A 19,150-nucleotide genomic window follows, 5' to 3' on the forward strand; every position below is an offset into this window, starting at 1 on the left:
TATCTGTACATCTAAAAATTTGAACTGAAAACTACGATATGACACAGTGGTTTGTGGTTTGGATGCTATTTTTGAGCAACATAAACTGTTTATTTTTCTCCAGCTTAAATGTAAATTAAAAGTTCTAGTGTGTCTTTTTTTTAATAAGAAAAAATAATGTTTAATACACTGATGTTAGAGAGAAACAACGATATTTAGTGTCAGACTCGCAAGTCATTTCTAATTTTGCAGGCATCTCGTCACTAGCTTTCTGTTTTGAAACAGCCGACTAATGAAGTTATTATAGTTTCGGAAAAAATAAAACAAAAACTCAACGCGTACTTTTCCTACGGTATCCTTAAGTGCCAAGCGATATTAAAAATATCATTTTTTCGGGGCGAAACGGAGGTAAAATGTGTGAAATGTTACTCACGTTTTCGGGCAACGCCAAACGACGCTTTCTACGTCGGGCCCCGGAGCAGAACGTCTAGATATTTCCCGCCAGACATGCGCAATGTGACATTTGAGTTTTCCCTCACAATCTCACGTCGCCGTTCCCGTCGTCGATGCTTAAAGTCTCTAACAACTGTCTGGGGAAAACGGAGGGGGTCCTTTTTGTCAGCAGGGAAAATATCCGGGGTAATATAATTAAACGCGCTAAATAAGCATGCTGAAATATTGCAGTGTGCAGGCTGCAATACTAAAAATATTGCAGTGTGCAGGCTACAATTATTAAAAATATTGCAGCCTGTTTTAGGAAATTTAGTGTATAAAGTGCACAAAAACTGATAGCTTACAACATTGTCAACAGTACCGTTTGGGTTTAACTCTCGTTCATTGCGACTTAATTTTTTGTTTCGAAGTGCCACTTCTCGCATTCTAAAGCTGTAATTGGCGTTCTAAATCTTTGCTCTATTTAAAAGAAAAGAAAATGAAAACGCCGCCTTTAGAAGTCGGTAAAGAATTTAAGCACTGACAGAAACATCCAAACGTTACACGACATTACCTTCGATTTCTGCAGAAATATCTCCCTTCGTAGAGCTCTGTGTAATAAATAATCTTTCCTCTTCCGACGAATCCATCGTCTTTCTAACCCACGTTGCCACTGAGTAAAATGACTGAATAGCCCTTTTCACGGTTAACTCTGCTCATTTGAATTACAATGAAATCTAGCATGTATGTGAGGCAATTTCGGGCTATTTTGTAGTTTTAGCCCGAAATTGCCTCGCATCCACGTTGGATAACATTGTAATGTAACTGAGAAAAATCAACCGTGAAAAGGGCTATTCTCTGGCTTATAAAGTATGCAAGGCATATGCAAGTATGTATGCAAGTATGTCGGCAAAGTATGTAAGTAAGTATGTATGTATGTATGTATGTATGTATGTATGTATGTATGTATGTATGTATGTATGTATGTATGTATGTATGTATGTATGTATGTATGTATGTATGTATGTATGTATGTATGTATGCAAGTATGCAAGTCTGTATGCACGCCTTGCACGAATTAATTCCATCGTTAGAATTGTTTTGAACAACTATAACAGCGAGCTACAATAACAACCCTCGGTACCATTAAAATCGAAGATATATTCATCACAAACAAAGAACAATAGCAATGACCATCACAATTATCACACATACCTGTGACTAAACTCGCACATACGTGGGACTAAAATCGAAGATCCAACACAGACACACAACAATAGAATTTTTCGCGTTTTGCACTCGCCCAAGGTCAATAAATCAGTTCGGCCTTTACATCCACAAACTTATTGCCAAAACCTTGGATTAAGTATTTTTGGTTATCTCTTTGATTTTGTTTTCGTCTATACTTCACCATGAGGAAATCCAAATACAGCATTACAAAGGAACCTCCTTCTTCCTGCTTAAGGTCACGAGCGGAGTCACAAGCTCATCACTGTGCGAAAGGACACAACGCAGGCTGTACTAGCCCACGTGTAGCCATACCCACCCCCCGAAGGAAAATGTTTTTCTTCAGGGGGTGGGTACGGCCACACGTAGGCTAAGGCTGTACCTGTAGACACGAAGTATCTTTAATGTTTTCTTAGGCAATGGCAAAAAATACCCGAAAAAGCAACGAGATCGCTTATACTGCAAATTTCCTATTTACCTTGAACAAGGCAGGAAGGGCTAATTTGAAAAATGGTAGTAATTTGGAAGAAGGTTTATGAAACAGGGTAGACTTGCCAAATCTTTTCCATTTTAAGCATTTTCTGCTCAATTTTCCTCCCATTTTATTCTGCGCCCATGCTCATAAAGCATGATTTAAAGCAAGTCTGCTTTCACTACTAAACCGTACAACAAAAATCCAACTAAACCGTTGTATAATATGGTCTGTTTATTTTATACACAACTGTACAAAATGTCTATTGTAGATTCAACACAGATAGCAATACAGCATTCCCTCCCTCCGTAACATTTACAGCTTTGTGTGCTTACATAAAAATTCGCAAAGAATTGAAATATGTTTTGAGATGGAAACCAAAGAAATCAATAAAATCAATGACTACTTGTTCCTAGTGTATATAAGCCAGGCCAATTTACCAACTGGATTGATAACCATTTCTATTATGCAGCTGCCCTTAGAGGGACTACGAAACAAAATTTATTTTTGCCCAGTTATTAAGTATAACACTTGAAATGCAAGACTCCAAGGTTTGAGATTTCTAGAGTGAAACTTGACGATTTTACAAGTGCTGAAATTTGGACTATTTTGACCCAAAAAATGGTTGTTCAACATGTAATGTTGGGTACAATATGGCGGATAGAGCAAAAGAGAAGGATAGAGGCTAAACAAAACTAGAGAAGGCCAGAGACAAAACTATTGACTCCAAACTTGAGTCACAAGAGGGAATTTCACAAAAACTCAACCCAATCTCTCTCTCACTTGTAAAATCGTCACTTTTCACCCTATTCAACTCAAAACTTGGAATCTTACATTTTACGCATTATAATATTTTGTAACTGCGCAAAAATAAATTCTGCTTCATATGCACTTTAACAATAAATTATCGATGTTTTGGGAGGTGGAAATGGGAACAAGCATTACCAAAAAGAACCATCCCATCCCTTTTCTCCAAGGTTTCACACATGGAAATAACTTGAGTGTCCTCCACTTTTCAGTGAACACACCAAGCATAAAATGGTCCCTTGTTATTGCAAATTCATGCCTGATTAAAATTTATGGAACCTTTGTGTAGTTTTAAACCTAGGTGAAACGAGTTTTGGTTCATGTTACTGGTAACCACTACTATCCATACATTTCTCAAACGATAAGATTATTTCATTTAAAGTCAACTTTCCGTGATGTAAAACTAGGCACCTATTCAACCAGTTTAACCGCCTTAGCCACCAAAGAAATCAACATCTTTTAGGATACAAAACTCAATGACATTATTCCAGAAAAAAAAAAAAGACATCTGGTTAACCGCCAAATTATCTTAAAGCAAATTGAAACTGAAAAAGAGCACAGGGAATTTTGGAATTGATCCTTGGGACTTAATAAAAAGGCTAAAACAATAACCATGCAAGCAAATATCTGAGCTCTGGGAAAAGTAAGAGCAATGATGTTTCACACACAAATCGACAGTACACAGATCATGGATTGATGTGTTCTGAAATGTTCATGTAAGCACCAGGTATTATATGCCAACTTTTTCCTGGTGCTTAATTATATCAACCGTCCACTTCAACCCTTGTGAAAATTTCAGCGAGATCTCGCCGAGATCTCGGTTATCTCGCCGAGATTGGCGAGATCTCGGCGAGTTGACCGAGATCTCGCCGAGATTTCAGTAATTCTCGGCGAGATTTCAGCGGGCAAAAAATTTCTGCGAGATCTCGGCGAGGTAGGCGAGATCTCGAAGAGATTTCAGTAATTCTCGGCGTGATTTTTAGAGGGCAAAACTTTCAGGGAGATCTCGCCGAGATTGCGTTAATCTCGCCGAGGGAGGCGAGATCTCGGCGAGATTTCAGTAATTCGCGGCGAGATTTTTAGAGGGCGAAAAATTTCAGCGAGATCTCGCCGAGATTGCGGTTGCGCCTTCCATCTCGGCGAGATTCGCGGCGAGATTTTTAGGGGCACCGAGACAGGCGAGATCTCGCCGAGACAAATGTGATCTCGGCGAGAAAACCAAAATCTTGCCGAGACAACCACGATCTCAACAAGACACCGCGATCTTCGCCAGATTCGAAACGAAGACATGTGAACTCTTCAGTGATAAGGATTAAGTTATGAGGTTGAATGAGTTAAAACTTCAGCTTAACCCTCGGTGAAAATATTGTTTCCTTTCATTTTTTTTCATGCTATAACTGGAAATTGATGAGCTTCAACTAATTGATTTAAATTGTTGGCCGAGATCGCGCTTCGGCAGAATAATATTAGTACGCGTCTTAAGATAAAATCGAGAGGAACGCTGCTCATACCAGACGCTCGTTTACATACTTATTTACTATCATAAAATGAATTCATTGACCTGATAATCTTATCGTTTTATTGTCTAAATCTTTAACTCACCTTTTTAGGCAATTTTTGTCCCTCAAAAGGCCGTTTCAGTCATGTCGCAATGCATAATGCCTGCTGCGAACGGTACAGGTAGCACAATTTTAGAAAAAGCGTTCTTTCCCTTTTCATTACACTGTCTTCAGTTGTCGAGATTTTTTGATTGTGCTCTTTTCCCTCACAATCTGTCTCTCAATCCTCGAAAACAACTTTCCGTCTCCGCGGCTTGCCACTTGACAAATGGCGCGAAAGTCCCCAACAACAACGTGAATTGGGCGATGTGATTGGTTAATTCAATCACCCCACCCGGCGATGCTCGCGTAAGCTATAAGCTAAAAAAAAGTTTGACTGAAATTTGAGGTTTGCGAGGCCACGAAAATTAAATATGAAAAGTTAAGCTTCATGAGAAGTTAACCATTCGTTTATGGCTGGAAATCATGATAAAAGAACCTCTGGTCAACCGGAGAATAGCACACAAGGGATATGATGGGCACTGGTCAACTAAAATGATGCTGATTAAGTTAACAAACTACGGTGCCCGAACTAACTGAACTGCACACTATGAACTCAGTCTCCATACATTTTTTACGGAATGTCCTGGATAATTAAGGTGCTGGAGAAGGAGGACTTAAAATTTGCTAAAGGGATGTTCAAGCTCGTTAAGCTATAAGCGTGTTAAGAATCAACTCAGTGGAAGTGACCATCAAGTTTGCGCGAGAATTGAGATTTTAATGGCTTTCTTCTACAGCCTTGTATGTCTTCATTGAGAAAGAGGTTAGTTTCTTATATTATTTATCCGTATTTCATCTTACTTAATAGCTTAAAGAAACACTGAGAGTAAAAGAGTTTGTTTAGAAATCGATAGAAGCTTTCACAAAGCGTAATTAGCTACACGAACGATTTCATCTTTATAACTCGAAACCTCGAAGGTAATATTTTTGAAAAAAAATTGTTGGTGTTTCACAACTTCTATATTCGTTTTCAATTTGAAGCAGTTAGTTGGCATAATTCATTTCATCATAAGCTTACCGCTTAGTTTTGCTCTTTTGTCCAGATTTCCCAGCCGTAACGATTCAAATGATACGGTAGAAAGTAAGTTAAGTGGTTGTTCACTTACAGAAGTCATATATTCACTTTTTCGTGGAAAATGCTTAGGGGCGTCTTGAGAACGTAGTTCGGTTATGAGTATCCTTCTAATGTTATTCTGCTGATTAAGAATTTCAAACCAAAAGCTTTACTTTCACCTCTGACGATCAAATTTTCAGTACACCGCTGCGGCTCGCTCGCCCAGATCCCGCCAGGGATTCCTCACCGCGTTTTTGGCCGCCGAAATTCTCATCTCACCGAGATCTCGCCACTAATCTCTCCACGTTTTTGGCCGCCGAGATTTGGCGAGATGTCGGCGCGTTTTTGGCCGCCGAGATTTTCATCTTGCCGAGATCTCGCCACTAATCTCGGCGCGTTTATGGCCGGGAGATTTGGCGAGATCTCGGCACGTTTTTGGCCGCCGAGATTTTCATCTTGCCGAGATCTCGCCACTAATCTCGGCGCGTTTTTGGCCGCCGAGATTTGGCGAGATCTCGGCGCGTTTTTGGCCGCTGTGATTTTCATCTCGCCGAGATCTCGCCACTAATCTCGGCGCGTTTTTGGCCGCCGAGATTTGGCGAGATCTCGGCGCGTTTTTGGCCGCCGAGATTTTCATCTCGCCGAGATCTCGTCACTAATCTCGGCGCGTTTTTGGCCGCCGAGATTTGGCGAGATCTCGGCGCGTTTTTGGCCGCCGAGATTATCATCTCGCCGAGATCTCGCCACTAATCTCGGCGCGTTTTTGGCCGTCGAGATTTGGCGAGATCTCGGCGCATTTTTGGCCGCCGAGATCTCGCCACTAATCTCGGCGCGTTTTTGGCCGAGATCTCGTCGAGATGAAAATCTCGGCGACCAAAAACGCGCCGAGATTAGTGGCGAGATCTCGGCCGAGATCGCGGCGAGATAAAAGTCTCGGCGGCCAAAAACGCGCCGAGATCTCGACCGCGATCTCGGAAAATTTTTCACAAGGGAACTGATAAGACAGTTTATAAATAGAGAATCTCTTCTGCTTGCAGTAATGCTATTTGAGACACCGTTCAAAGTAAACACTTCCTACATAGCCCCCTCTCATTGCCTTCTGAACATTCTGTTCAAACAGCCGCCTGTTGGATCTGAGAACCTCTGCAGCATCTGCAATGAAACAATCAAAAATAAAACAACAGTGAATTTTACGATAACTATCAAAATTCCTGCATGCTGATTGGCTCATAGCCATTGTCTATAAGAGTATTAACAACAGAAATGATGTCAGATGTACAGTAACGTGCCCGCTTTCTGAACAGAAAATATAGCCAAGTCTGCTTGCACTTTTTCCATGTTATTGTAAAAAACAAATCAACAGCAGTTTTCTGCGGTCTGTACTCTTATAGGCCATAAGACGATGCCATAAAATGTTCAAAACTTGGCAGTGGAACATTCCACTTGAGTTTTGAACATTTTATAATGTCATTTTATGGTCTACAAGAGTATTAATCATAGAAAACTGCAATCCATTTGTCAAATACATTAGCTTCCATGACATGGGAGCAACAAGCTCACAGTATAAAATAAGCTGTAATTTGGAGTTAAGCCTTCTGAATACTCCTGTATTTACCTGCTGACCTACAAAGGGAGAGACCAAAATGCAGACTTTTAAAACCATGTTTACATCGCAAACCGCAGCCAGTCATGTGACTAGTGCTTGTCGTCATGTTCAAGGTTATTTTTTGTATGCTTTCAACAGCAGCAGGTAGGTTTTTGCAAAGTTATTTACCTCAGTGTTACATGGCCAAGAATTTCTATTATTCCATGCACGAATGTTGCAGATATATATACAACACAACTGTTCATCATTCATTTCATGCAAACAAAAACATCAAAATGGCAATAATTTTACATTTTTTCCCACTGACTGAAACACCAACACTCAGAGCAAAAAGGACATTCATTATGGCAGCCCCTGCATTTGCTCTTGCTCTCTTCAATTTAAATGCATAAACTGTCACAACTTCTACTGCCAAACTTCAAACTTTAAACCGCAGTTTGTGGTTAGCTGTGAACTTGGTTCTAAAAGCCTCTAAGAGCAGAGTGCCTCCCTGGCACCCTTACTACTAATTAACCCTTTTTAAAACCCCTAATATCAAAGAACAAATTCTCCTATGTTGTCCCCATACTTTTCTTTTAAAAGTACGGGGGAGAACATATTAAAATATCAAGAAAATTCACCTTAGGTGATCAATCATATACTTAATGTCATGACCTCATGGGTTGAATAAGCATTAATATTACAGGGAAAATTTGATGCTGGTCAATGTTAAGGCTTTACAAAGCAGGGTGCTTATTTCTAATGAACTCATAGCTGTTATTAAGGTTACTGGGTGAAGCCAGCTCCACCAGGAAAGTAGCCAGTTGTAAACAAAACAAAACCTCTAACTCTTGTTGTCTTTTTCGTCATTTTTAAAATCTGAGTGGCCGGCTATCTTCACTGCAGTAACCAGCCATGACAACCTCATTCACAGTGTCTCTTCTCTTGTCAGTCCACATTATAGCTACAAGTGTATATAACTGCAATGTCATCTCTCTTCATCAGTCTAGCAGATTATTTTTGTTGCCCAGTATTTGATAAAGGATTTATAGAAACTAATTATGATGTTCTGTTGATTTGACAATGGTTAATAAAACTGAAGTAGAAACTGTGAAGGGACTGTCCACTTTGGGTGGGGAGGTGTCCATTTCATAACCTGAGGTTAAATGTTTTGCTAGGTTTATTTCCATTAGTTTAAGAGAATTACAGTATAAGCTTAAGATAATAGAGAGAGTCTCTCATAACAGGAGCTATTTTCAGTGGTTCTCACTCACCACAAATTCAAGTCCTTTTGTTAGTAACAGGGTATCTACAGGTAATAGCATAAGGCCACACAACATATTCAAGTTAACTATTTCTGCCAGGGGCACTATCCTCCCTGGTGGGAGAGGGGTACTCAGAGGATATTTGTGTGGAGGTGTGTCACTGTGTCTCAGTGAAACCCTTCCCATATACCAGGCCATGTTCAGCCGCATTTTGCCACCCTATTCTGCACTAGACACCAAAAATACTGCACCTACACTATCCTAGACTTGCTATTTTCCAGAACTCTAGAGACCTGTTCCAGATTAAATGTTCCTTCATGAGACCCTATTCTACACCCAAATTCCCTGATTTCTAAACCCTAACTTAGATATATAAAACGGTTTGCAAAACATACCCTTCACAGTGGCACATACCTATGTAGTATGCACATGGGAGTACCCCTACCCTCCATCCTCTTGCCAAAAACTGTTCAAAATCTTAATGAAATCCCTGGCTATAAAACACCCACATGTTTAATGCACTCCTAAACATCTCTAGTAGATTTACATAATGAATTAACCAATTTATATGGTGCGTGTTCCATGTGAACATCTTGACATGTGCATTACCATCCAAAATTACTACTAAACTATGCTTTAAACTCTATCTGGAAGCTTTTAAAAGGATAAGTTTTAAGAGCAACTTTAAAGGCCTCAAGTAATGTATTCACTGGATGCTTACACAGCCATTATCTTGTTTCTAGAGTATATTGTTATACTTAATTTGTGTAAGCCTAGGCCTGGTTCAAACGTCTCGCTATTGTGGTGCATGGTGCTAAATCAATTCATTCAAGTCTACATGAATTGAGGTCAACGTTATAACGACGTTTGAATCGGGATTTAAATTTATAAGATGGACAGAACCTACAAACTAAATATCGAAGAGCCAAACATCAGCACGCCATGAGTAAAAAATGCAGTTTCATTTGCTTTGTCAAGCTTATATAATCTTAATCACATTAATATTAATTTGCTAATAGTCGACTTTGTACATTTGGAACATGTACGCGGCTCTTAATCATTAAGTCGCGAAACTGACAACAAATACAAACCTTTTTAACCGCTGCTATCACTAGATCAATCTAGAATTTACAGGAATCAACCGATCGAGACGAAACGAGGGCAATACTTAACTAATACCGGTATTCGAATGATGAAATATGCACGAGAACACTAAATTCTCAATTTAGACCATAAAAACACTCGATTAAAGACTTAAAAAACATTAATACAGAACACTCACCAAAATCTGAGAGGAAAGGCGTTTATTTTGTGCTCCTTTAAACGCAGAGGAACGTACAGAACCGGCACAGGTACAAAGTAATTTTGCAACTCGCGACGCCATTTTGTTTTTGCAGGCAACAACGCGGGCTCCTGAATAGAATCAAATTTATAATAATGAGATTCAGTTGCGCAGTTTCTTATTGGCTGCTTTGGTGGGTGGAGTGGAGGCCGGGCTCGAGAACCGCTGATTTTTTAAAATTTGCGCTCCCGAAGAGATTTTGGACCCGGAAACCATTTACATTATCAAAAAATTCGATTTTAGATAATTTTGAAAGCAAAAACACGTTACTTTTTAACAAGATTAAGAAACACTGAGTTAGTTTGTAAGGAAAATAACTGGCAAACTGTAGAAAACAGATAAGAAAAGATCAATTTTTATTTCTGAGCAACTAAACTCTAAATATCACTGTTAAGTTTCCTTTAGCTGTTAGCCTTCGAAATAGCCAGGTGAGAGCCCTCGCTTTGTCGCCTATTTCACCGCCATTTAGTAAACAAACGTGAAAGGTTTTCCTCTTGTTCGCAAAGTCACGTGACATGACGTCACATCTGAAATGATTCTATTGCCTTTCTTAAAAGTAGCACTGTTGCTGTTTATGTTGTTGATCAGTTTATGCTAACTAGCTATGTATGAATGAACCTTTTTCAATGCGTTATACTGTATATTTATTATTCAAGGGTACAAGACCTCTCCTCTAATTTTAATGCGTGCACAAATAATTCTATTAATATTTCTAAAACACCAAAATCTTCTTATCACGAAATATAAATACACAAAGTTTGACATTGAAGTTATTTACGGATAATAACGTGTATTTCAGATACACTGGCTGCAAATGAAAACCAGACTTTGCGCGTACAATATAAAGGTTAATGTTGAGGAAAAGGTTGTTGTTGTACACTCAACCCCTTAGTCTACACGCTTGTACACTCAACCCGCAAGTCTACACACTTGTACACTCAACCCATTAGTCTACACACTTGTACACTTAACCCACTAGTCTACACACTTGTAAACTCAATCCCCTAGTCTACAGACTTGGTACACCCAACCCCCTAGTCTACACACTTGGTACACCCAGCCCCGTAGTCTACACACTTGATACACCCAAACGCCTTGTCTACACACTTGGTACACTCACCCCCCTAGAAAAGGTTGTTGTTGTACACTCAACCCCTTAGTCTACACGCTTGTACACTCAACCCGCAAGTCTACACACTTGTACACTCAACCCATTAGTCTACACACTTGTACACTTAACCCGCTAGTCTACACACTTGTAAACTCAATCCCCTAGTCTACAGACTTGGTACACCCAACCCCCTAGTCTACACACTTGGTACACCCAACCCCCTAGTCTACACACTTGGTACACTCAACCCCCTAGTCTACACACTTGGTACACCCAACCCCGTAGTCTACACACTTGATACACCCAAACGCCTTGTCTACACACTTGGTACACTCACCCCCCTAGTCTACACACTTAGTACACCCAACCCCCTAGTCTACACACTTGGTACACTCAACCCCCTAGTCTACACACTTGGTACACCCAACCCCGTAGTCTACACACTTGATACACCCAAACGCCTTGTCTACACACTTGGTACACTCACCCCCCTGGTCTACACACTTAGTACACTCAATCCCCTTGTCTACACACTTGGTACACTCAGCCCCCTAGTCTACACACTTGGCACACTCACCCCCCTAGTCTACACACTTGGTACACCCAACCCCCTAGTCTACACGCTTGGTACACTCACCCCCTAGTCTACACACTTGGTACACTCACCCCCTAGTCTACACACCTGGTACACTCGCACCCCTAGTCTACACACCTGGTACACTCAACCCCCTAGTCTACACACACATACTCACCTTTGGCAACTTGTGAGGTCTGTGTTTCCATACACCTCTTATGAGGACCCCCCCTTTCTATTGGAGGTATCAAAAAAAATATGGATGTTTGGTAACTTATTTGCCCATCTCTTTAAACACTTGATTAGACTTTAGAAAATTTCAATTGTTTTTGTGGGGTCTTTGTTATGAGGACCTGCCCATTACTCAACTTTGAATACTTATGGGTACTCCTTGCCATACAATTCTTATGGGGACATACTCACCTAACTTGTGAGGTCTGTGTTTCCATAGTGATACCCTACTTGCGAGGACCACCTCTTCTGATGCAAAAGAAGAAGAAGAAGAAGAAGAAGAAGAAGAAGAAGAAGAAGAAGAAGAAGAAGAAGAAGAAGAAGAAGAAGGAAAAGAAGGAGAAGGAGAAGGAGAAGGAGAAGGAGAAGGAGAAGAAGAAGAAGAAGAAGAAGAAGAAGAAGAAGAAGGCTGTTTGGTTGCTTGTTTGTTATAAGTCAAGACATTTGCTTCCTGGCGTTTCACTGACTCCCCTCTGACTACTTAACGGGAATTTTAATTCGTGCTAAACTTATGGGGACATGATAGTACACGACTAATTATGGGGACTACTTGCCAAACTTATGGGGACATGATACTTTACACAACTACTTATGGGGACTAATTGCCAAACTTATAAGAGGACGTGCCAATAAACAACTACTTTTACTAATGGGATTATTTGCCATAGCTGAGCTATTGATTTTCTTAATTGAAGGGCACGTGTTTGCATGGAAACCAATCTATAATAATGGTTGTGGTTTTGCTTCCATAAATCATTGCACAGGAAGCTTTAGAAACTAACTGATAGGTGGGTTTTGATCCCATTTGTTTGATTGATGGCAATGAACAATGTAACCGTAGGTTGTGATTTGAAATTCGGATTCAGCGTGTTTTGAAAGGTGCGGTAAACAACTAGGAAATTTTCCTTGCTCATAATTTGCACATCGAATAATTGTCAATTAATACACCTATGATAGATCTCATAAAACAATTTAAAAAGCATGAAATAATTACATTAAACTCGAAATGCATGACAACAACCCACAATATCAATTTTACCTTGTGCATGACAAACAACAATGTTCTTCCACTCGTCTGCCTTAAATTGAACTGATGGTACATTATATGCAACAAGAACTTCAGTGAATTCTTTGTCTGATTCACTTTGCATCTTAACAGCCTAGCACACCAAAGATAAGAAGAAAATAATTGAGGTCATTCTGAAGCTAACAACACATTGTATTTTCGTATATTACCTGAATTTAATAACCTTTAACTTTATTAACCTTTAATATAACAATGGAATGGAATATTATTCATGAATTGTTTTAGCAATTACATCATTGACTCTCAATTTCTATGTGCAATAGTTGATTTGGGCTGTGCCTTCATGTTCCCTTGTCAACTTTCGCAGTGTAAAATCTTCAGCTCACGATCTAAATATCAAATAATATAATTATGTATGTGTATTTAGTGTTGGGGGTGGGTCAAAAAGCATACTCACATGAGTGTATCGTTTTGCAAGACTCTGCACCATGCCAATAATTTTCCTCCTGTTCCATGACAGGGCATGCTCAGTAATGAGCTCTTCTCGATCTGGGAGATTTACATCACATTTGTTTACAATGATGTTCTACATTGTGTATCTTCCTTTCATGACTAGTATATAACTTCTTTAGTTTCCACTCACTCTCAGGAAGCATGTGCTTGGTGGTGTTTCCACATCGTGACATGTGACAGTTGATATGTTCTACTTCTTCACCAGTGGAACATGCACTTCCATCTTGCCATTGACCACCCCATATAACCTGAACGATAAAATCTGTCTAAGTAGATTGATAATGTAAATACTGATACACAGACTTGCAATATTAAAATGATTTTGCAGGACAAGGGTGGTCCAGGTAGGATAATTACCATTCAAACATTTGTTTTGAATGATAATTATGAGTATTTGCATTAGGTGGTGTGTAGGGTGAGGCATTCCCTTGTACTTGATAAACATAAGTTTAACTGGCATGTTGTAAGAGAAGGGCTGCGCTACAGGACGCGTGTCGCCGGTTCTTCGCAAGGATTCAACTCCACACAAGGATCTTTAGGCTCAAATCTGATTGACTGTAATATCAACTCGAACGTACCTACACTGTACACAAGGTAAAACTACTTTGCTCGAAAAACGACAACACTCCAGCAATCACATGGTTAGCAGGTCCATGATGCAATGCGTTTAAGTCCCACGTGAACGGTGTCACGCCGTAACGCTATCTGAATCTGTAACACTCCCCCCTATTGACCAGATTATCCACTACTGAGCTAACTATTTGTTCTGGTCAACACAATCCCTACATAACCGTAAGAAAACTACAACGATACGAAACTAAAGAGTTCCTTGGTTCAAAGTCATGTTAGCAAAGTTCGACACTGAATGTTCAATGTCAGGAGCTTGTCAGTGTTCCTTAGTTCAGATCCTCTAGCCACGTTTTTTCTCCTACGGTCAGCTTCTACTGCTGCTGCTCGTCTTGGGCGGCTCTGTCTCGGCTCGGGCTGTTCAGGTCTGGGACAAGGGACTGATGAATCAGGAACAAATCTGGAGATTGCTGCGGGCTCAGCGACCTGGCATCGGATTTACAAGGTGTTAGGTCGTTGCACCGGACGTCTGATTGTTGTGCATTTTCCTCCCTTGCTTTGGACTCGAACAACAGCTCCTCTGATAGCTCCATCAGCTCCTGCAATGAGATCTTCAACCTTGCCAACCCGCCATTTTCCTCTAGGTTGATCTTCGTCATGAACAACAACTACATCTCCAGTGGACACAGTTCTATCAGTGTTCCCCTCGGTGGCAGCATAACGATGAGAGTTTCGCAGTTCCACGAGATATTCTTCTCTCCATCTTTTCCAAAAGTGGTTCATAACATTGCTCAGATGCTGCATTCTTCTATCTAAATCTTGTGGCTGAATGTCTGGGTTGTAGTCCGGGGTTTTACTAGTATTGCTGTCAGGAACACTCATCAGACGCCGTCCACACAGTAAGTGCGATGGCGTGATCGGTTCTTCAAGGTCTTCGCTTGACACGTATGAAAGAGGTCTGCAATTTAGTATCATCTCAACTTCCACAACTACAGTCGACAATTCTTCATAGGTAAGTCTTGCTCCTCCGATAGTCTTCTTCAGACACCTCTTCACTGATCTCACAAAGTCTCTCAAATATTCCACCCCACCCAGCTAGGGTGCTTTCTCAAGATTGAATGTCCACTTCATCTGTTCCTTGGCGAAGTGCTGCTTTACTCCTGGGTCATTCAACACCTTTGCGATTTCTGGTGCTGCAGGTTTAAAGGTACTACCATTGTCGGACACCACCAACGACGGTCGTCCACGTCGGGCGGTAAATCTTCTAAAGCTTCTCAAGAATGCGTTAGCCGTCAGACCTGGCACAAGATCCAAATGGATAGCTCTCGTGACACAACATGTGTAAAGGCAGATCCACACTTTCTGTTGAGGACTGTTGCAATTTGAATTCTTCACGTAGAGTGGACCGGCAAAGTCAAGTCCGACATAGGTAAACGGCGGCTCCTCCTTTACTCTGAACTCTGGGAGTGGCGGGGCCGGTGGAGCTTGGTAAGGTCCTCCTTCCAGTTTGCGGCATACGACACATTGATGCAATAGCTTTCTCACGAACTGCCTGCCTTGAACGATCAGAACCTGTCTCTCAATTCAGTAAGGGTAGACTTGACACCACTATGCATGACTCGCTTGTGGCTGTCTCGTACAATGAGGGATGTGAGATAGTGGCTCTTGTCCAACAGGATAGGTTGCTTAATCGACGTGGGTAGCTGCGCATTGGCTAAACGTCCCATACATCTCATGATACCTTGTCCATCGACGAATAGGCCAAACTGCTGTTTCCAAATTTCAAACTTAGGATTCTTGCTCAGCGATCTCTGTATTTCCTTGATCCAGAGGGTTTCTGCTAATGCAATGTCTTGGCTAGTTAATTGTCTTTGTGGTGGAACCTCCTGCCGCAACTTCGACTTCATAATGTTTGCAAACTTGAGAACTAGGGCAGTGACCCTTAATAGTCGCGGTAGTTCACTGTAATCTTCACATCTGATTATCTGGGCTATACCAACGGCCTCAGCTGCAGCTAGTAGTGAAGACGGGGCTTCAATCTGCAACTTCTCCTTGTCTCCAACCTTCATTTCTTCTAGACATTCTTCTGGAAGCTTGGCACTATCAAACTCTTCTTCACTCGTTTCTTCATACTCGATGAGCCATTTTGGTCCGTCAATCCACAAGGCACACTCTGACATTTCTGAAGGGCTCATTCCTCTTGACGGAACATCAGCTGGATTGTTCTTTCCACGGCAATGCTTCCACTTGGTTGCCGGAACAAGTTGTCGAATCTCGTTCACGCGGTGTTGGACGAATTGTTTCCACTCTCTTTCTTCACCTTTGATCCAACACAGTGTTACTCTTGAATCTGTCCCGCAGGTCATTTCCGCAATTCCCACTTCAGGCTCTAAGGCTTCACAGACGTGTGTAATCAGTCTTGCCTGTACTAAGGCGGCAAGAAGTTCTAATCTTGGGATTGACTCGTGTTTCACGGGTGCGACTCTGGACTTCGATGCAACGAACTTCAGGTAACTTCCATTAGTTGTGATGTGCAGGTAAATTACTGCTGCGTAGGCTTTGCAGGATGCGTCACCGAACCCATGGAGGCTACAACTGACAATTCTTTCGGAGACGCCTTGGAAATAGCATCTTAGTAGTGTAAATGAACTCATGTTTTGCAAACCAGTTACTAGTTTCTGCCACCACTTCAATAACTCTCCTTCTAGGCGGTCGTCCCAACCAATCTTGCGCTTGCAGAGTTCTTGAAAGAACAACTTGAATTGCAGAATTACAGGTGACAGGAACCCCAGTGGATCATAGAACTTTGCTGCAATGCTGACGACGTTTCTCTTCGTCGGTTCAATGTCTCTTGCAAGGCTTGCCATCTCTTTCATTTCAAACACAAATGTATCATTCACATAGTTCCAGCGCACTCCAAGCACCTTCTGCTCTGTACTAGTTGTATCCTCTACAGCTCCAAGTGTGCTCTTGGCATAGGTCTTGTCTTCTTCGGTCACATCCTGTTCAGTGACGTCTTGAGATGATTGCATGCGTTCAGGTTCAACGATGTTCTCAGATGTGACTGGGTTTGACATTCTTGATTCATTGCATTGGATTCTCTCCCTAAGTTCAGCGGAGTTTGACACAAATTTTCTCCAGTTAAATCCTCCTTCAGCGAGTCTGACCTTGGACTTCAAGTAGAGTTCGTAGCCGGCGTCACTCTCAGGGGCTGCAGAACTCAAGTCATTCACATAAATGGCGCGAAGAAATCTTTCCACGAATTCTGGATCTTCATCCTTGTACCTCTCAATGTGATTCTTCAAGGTCGCATTCAACAAGAAAGGACTAGAAGAAACTCCGAAGACCACTCTTGTAAATCTAAGTATCACAATCTCAGGGGAATTCTTCTGTACGTCGTCCACCCATAGGAATCGCAACACATCTCTGTCCTCCTTTGCCATGCCGACCATAAGGAACGCCTTTTCCACATCACCCGTCAGAGCTACTCGATTCGCTCGAAATCTCAGGAGTATGTCAAAAATGTTTTCTGCAAGGGGTGGTCCTGCGTACAGACAATCATTCAGTGATGCACCTTCAGTTCTGGCAGAAGCATTGATACAACTCTGAGCTTAGTTGTCGCTTTGTCCCTCCGTATGACTGCATGGTGCGGGATGTAGTGAATTTTGCCAACGTCCCCATCTTCAGGCTTCTCTACGATTTCGACTATGCCTTTGCTTAGCTGCTCTCTGATAACTGAATCATACTCTCTTAAGACCTCAGGATCTTGGCGTAGACGTTTGAGTAGGTTGGTCAACCGCTTCACACTCAGATCATAATTGTCCGGGAGGATTGGATGCGGTGTCTTCCATGGCAGATGGACTTCGTACCTCTGATTCTCGAAGGATATCTTCTCCTCAAACTCTTCATACAAGGATTTCGGCTTTATGCCTAGTGACTCCAGTTCCCAGAATGTTCTTAGGTTTCCGTCAAGACTTTCATTCGTAACATCAATAGGCTTCACTGCACTCTTTAGAACATGCGTTGTCACGAGGTTGTTCTGCTGCCTCTCATCTTGTGTTGCTCCATTAACTGGGCCTGACAAAACCCATCCAAGCTTAGTGTGAATTGCCGTTGGGCCATCCTCCTCCCGTATCACTCTTCCAGAGACAAGATTCCAATAGTGGTCTGATCCGACAAGGATGTCCACAGCAACATCATTATCACCGGTACAGTGGTCAGCAAGATTGAGACCTTTAAGATGGGCGTACGTGTTGCCGGCCTTTGCAACGTACTGTCTCTGTAGGGGATAACATATGAGTGGTACCACGAAGGCAGACAGCTGAACTTCCTCACCATTCCCAGCAGCAACACAAAGTTGAACAACGTCTACAGATTGAGTGTGTTCATCCGATGATCCAAAGGTTTTAATTGCAATTGTCTGTCTCCTTTCAGTTGGCAAGTTCAGTTGTTCCCTCACTCTTGTTGTCACGTAAGACCTCTGACTACCGCTGTCTAGGATAAGTCTGGCTACGCACTGTCCTGGTTGACCAGGCTTCGAGACTACTGCCGTAGCTGTCTGGAGAAGAATGGGCGTTGATGTTCCAACATACAATGCTGTAGGATTCTCATTTGTATCGTTTGGCACTCTCCAAGAGGTCTACTCATGGTTGGCAGTCGGAGGGGCATTTTTAACAGAGTGGGCCCCAGTTCCTTCACTGACACCAGAGGTACAAATACTGACGTGGTGACGACCACTACACTTAAAACACTTGATATTCGAAGGACAATTGCGACTAATGTAACCTCTTCTTAGACAGACGAAACATCTTCCATGCCTTTTCAGAATCTCCTTTCGGGCAGCAACATTGGTCACAGTAGTGCAGGAGTTAGAGGCATGATTCATCCTGCAATAGGTGCAAGTGGGTCCTGTGGCTTTCGTGAGAAGTGCTGTAGTGGTGGGCTTCATCCTGGGTTGGTCTCTTTTGAACGATTTTACTTCACTTGTCGATTGAGCAACGTCACGAACAGCTGCGCGTTCCCTGGCCTCCAATTCATTCTCAAACACATGCAAAATCCGATCTAGCTGCCACTCCTCATCCTTCACTTCTCTGCTGATGACTAGACGCAAGTCGCTTGGGAGCTTGTTCATGATAATGGAGGAAAGAAGGGTTCCATATGAGTCTGAAGGGACCCCCAACGATTTTAGACTTCTGACATGCGCCTCTAAGGTATCATAAAGGTGTCTCAGCTTATCAATGTTTTGGCTTGAATTGACCGGGTTAATACTGAGAAGAATGTCCATGTGTCTCTTATGATTTGTTGCTTATTGCCAAATCTCTTCTTTAAAATGGCAACAGCTTCTTCGTAGTTGGTGGCAGTAAGGG

General features: G+C 41.7%; 1 protein-coding gene across 1 annotated transcript; it reads right to left on the bottom strand.

The window, feature by feature from the left end:
• Window positions 1–2,324: 2,324 nt before the first annotated feature.
• On the bottom strand, window positions 2,325–12,343 carry LOC146455175 (uncharacterized). The gene is made up of 5 exons (XM_085094635.1): window positions 12,319–12,343; window positions 11,870–12,157; window positions 9,702–9,832; window positions 6,623–6,721; window positions 2,325–3,722 (listed from the first exon to the last, which is right to left on the bottom strand). The coding sequence occupies exons 1-4, from the start codon at window positions 12,341–12,343 to the stop codon at window positions 6,659–6,661; spliced, it is 507 nt and encodes a 168-aa protein (XP_084950761.1). The 3' UTR covers window positions 2,325–3,722; window positions 6,623–6,658.
• Window positions 12,344–19,150: the final 6,807 nt, after the last annotated feature.

Source organism: Pavona decussata, unplaced genomic scaffold, assembly GCF_977016875.1.
Source record: "Pavona decussata unplaced genomic scaffold, jaPavDecu1.1 SCAFFOLD_285, whole genome shotgun sequence".
NCBI lineage: Eukaryota > Metazoa > Cnidaria > Anthozoa > Scleractinia > Agariciidae > Pavona > Pavona decussata.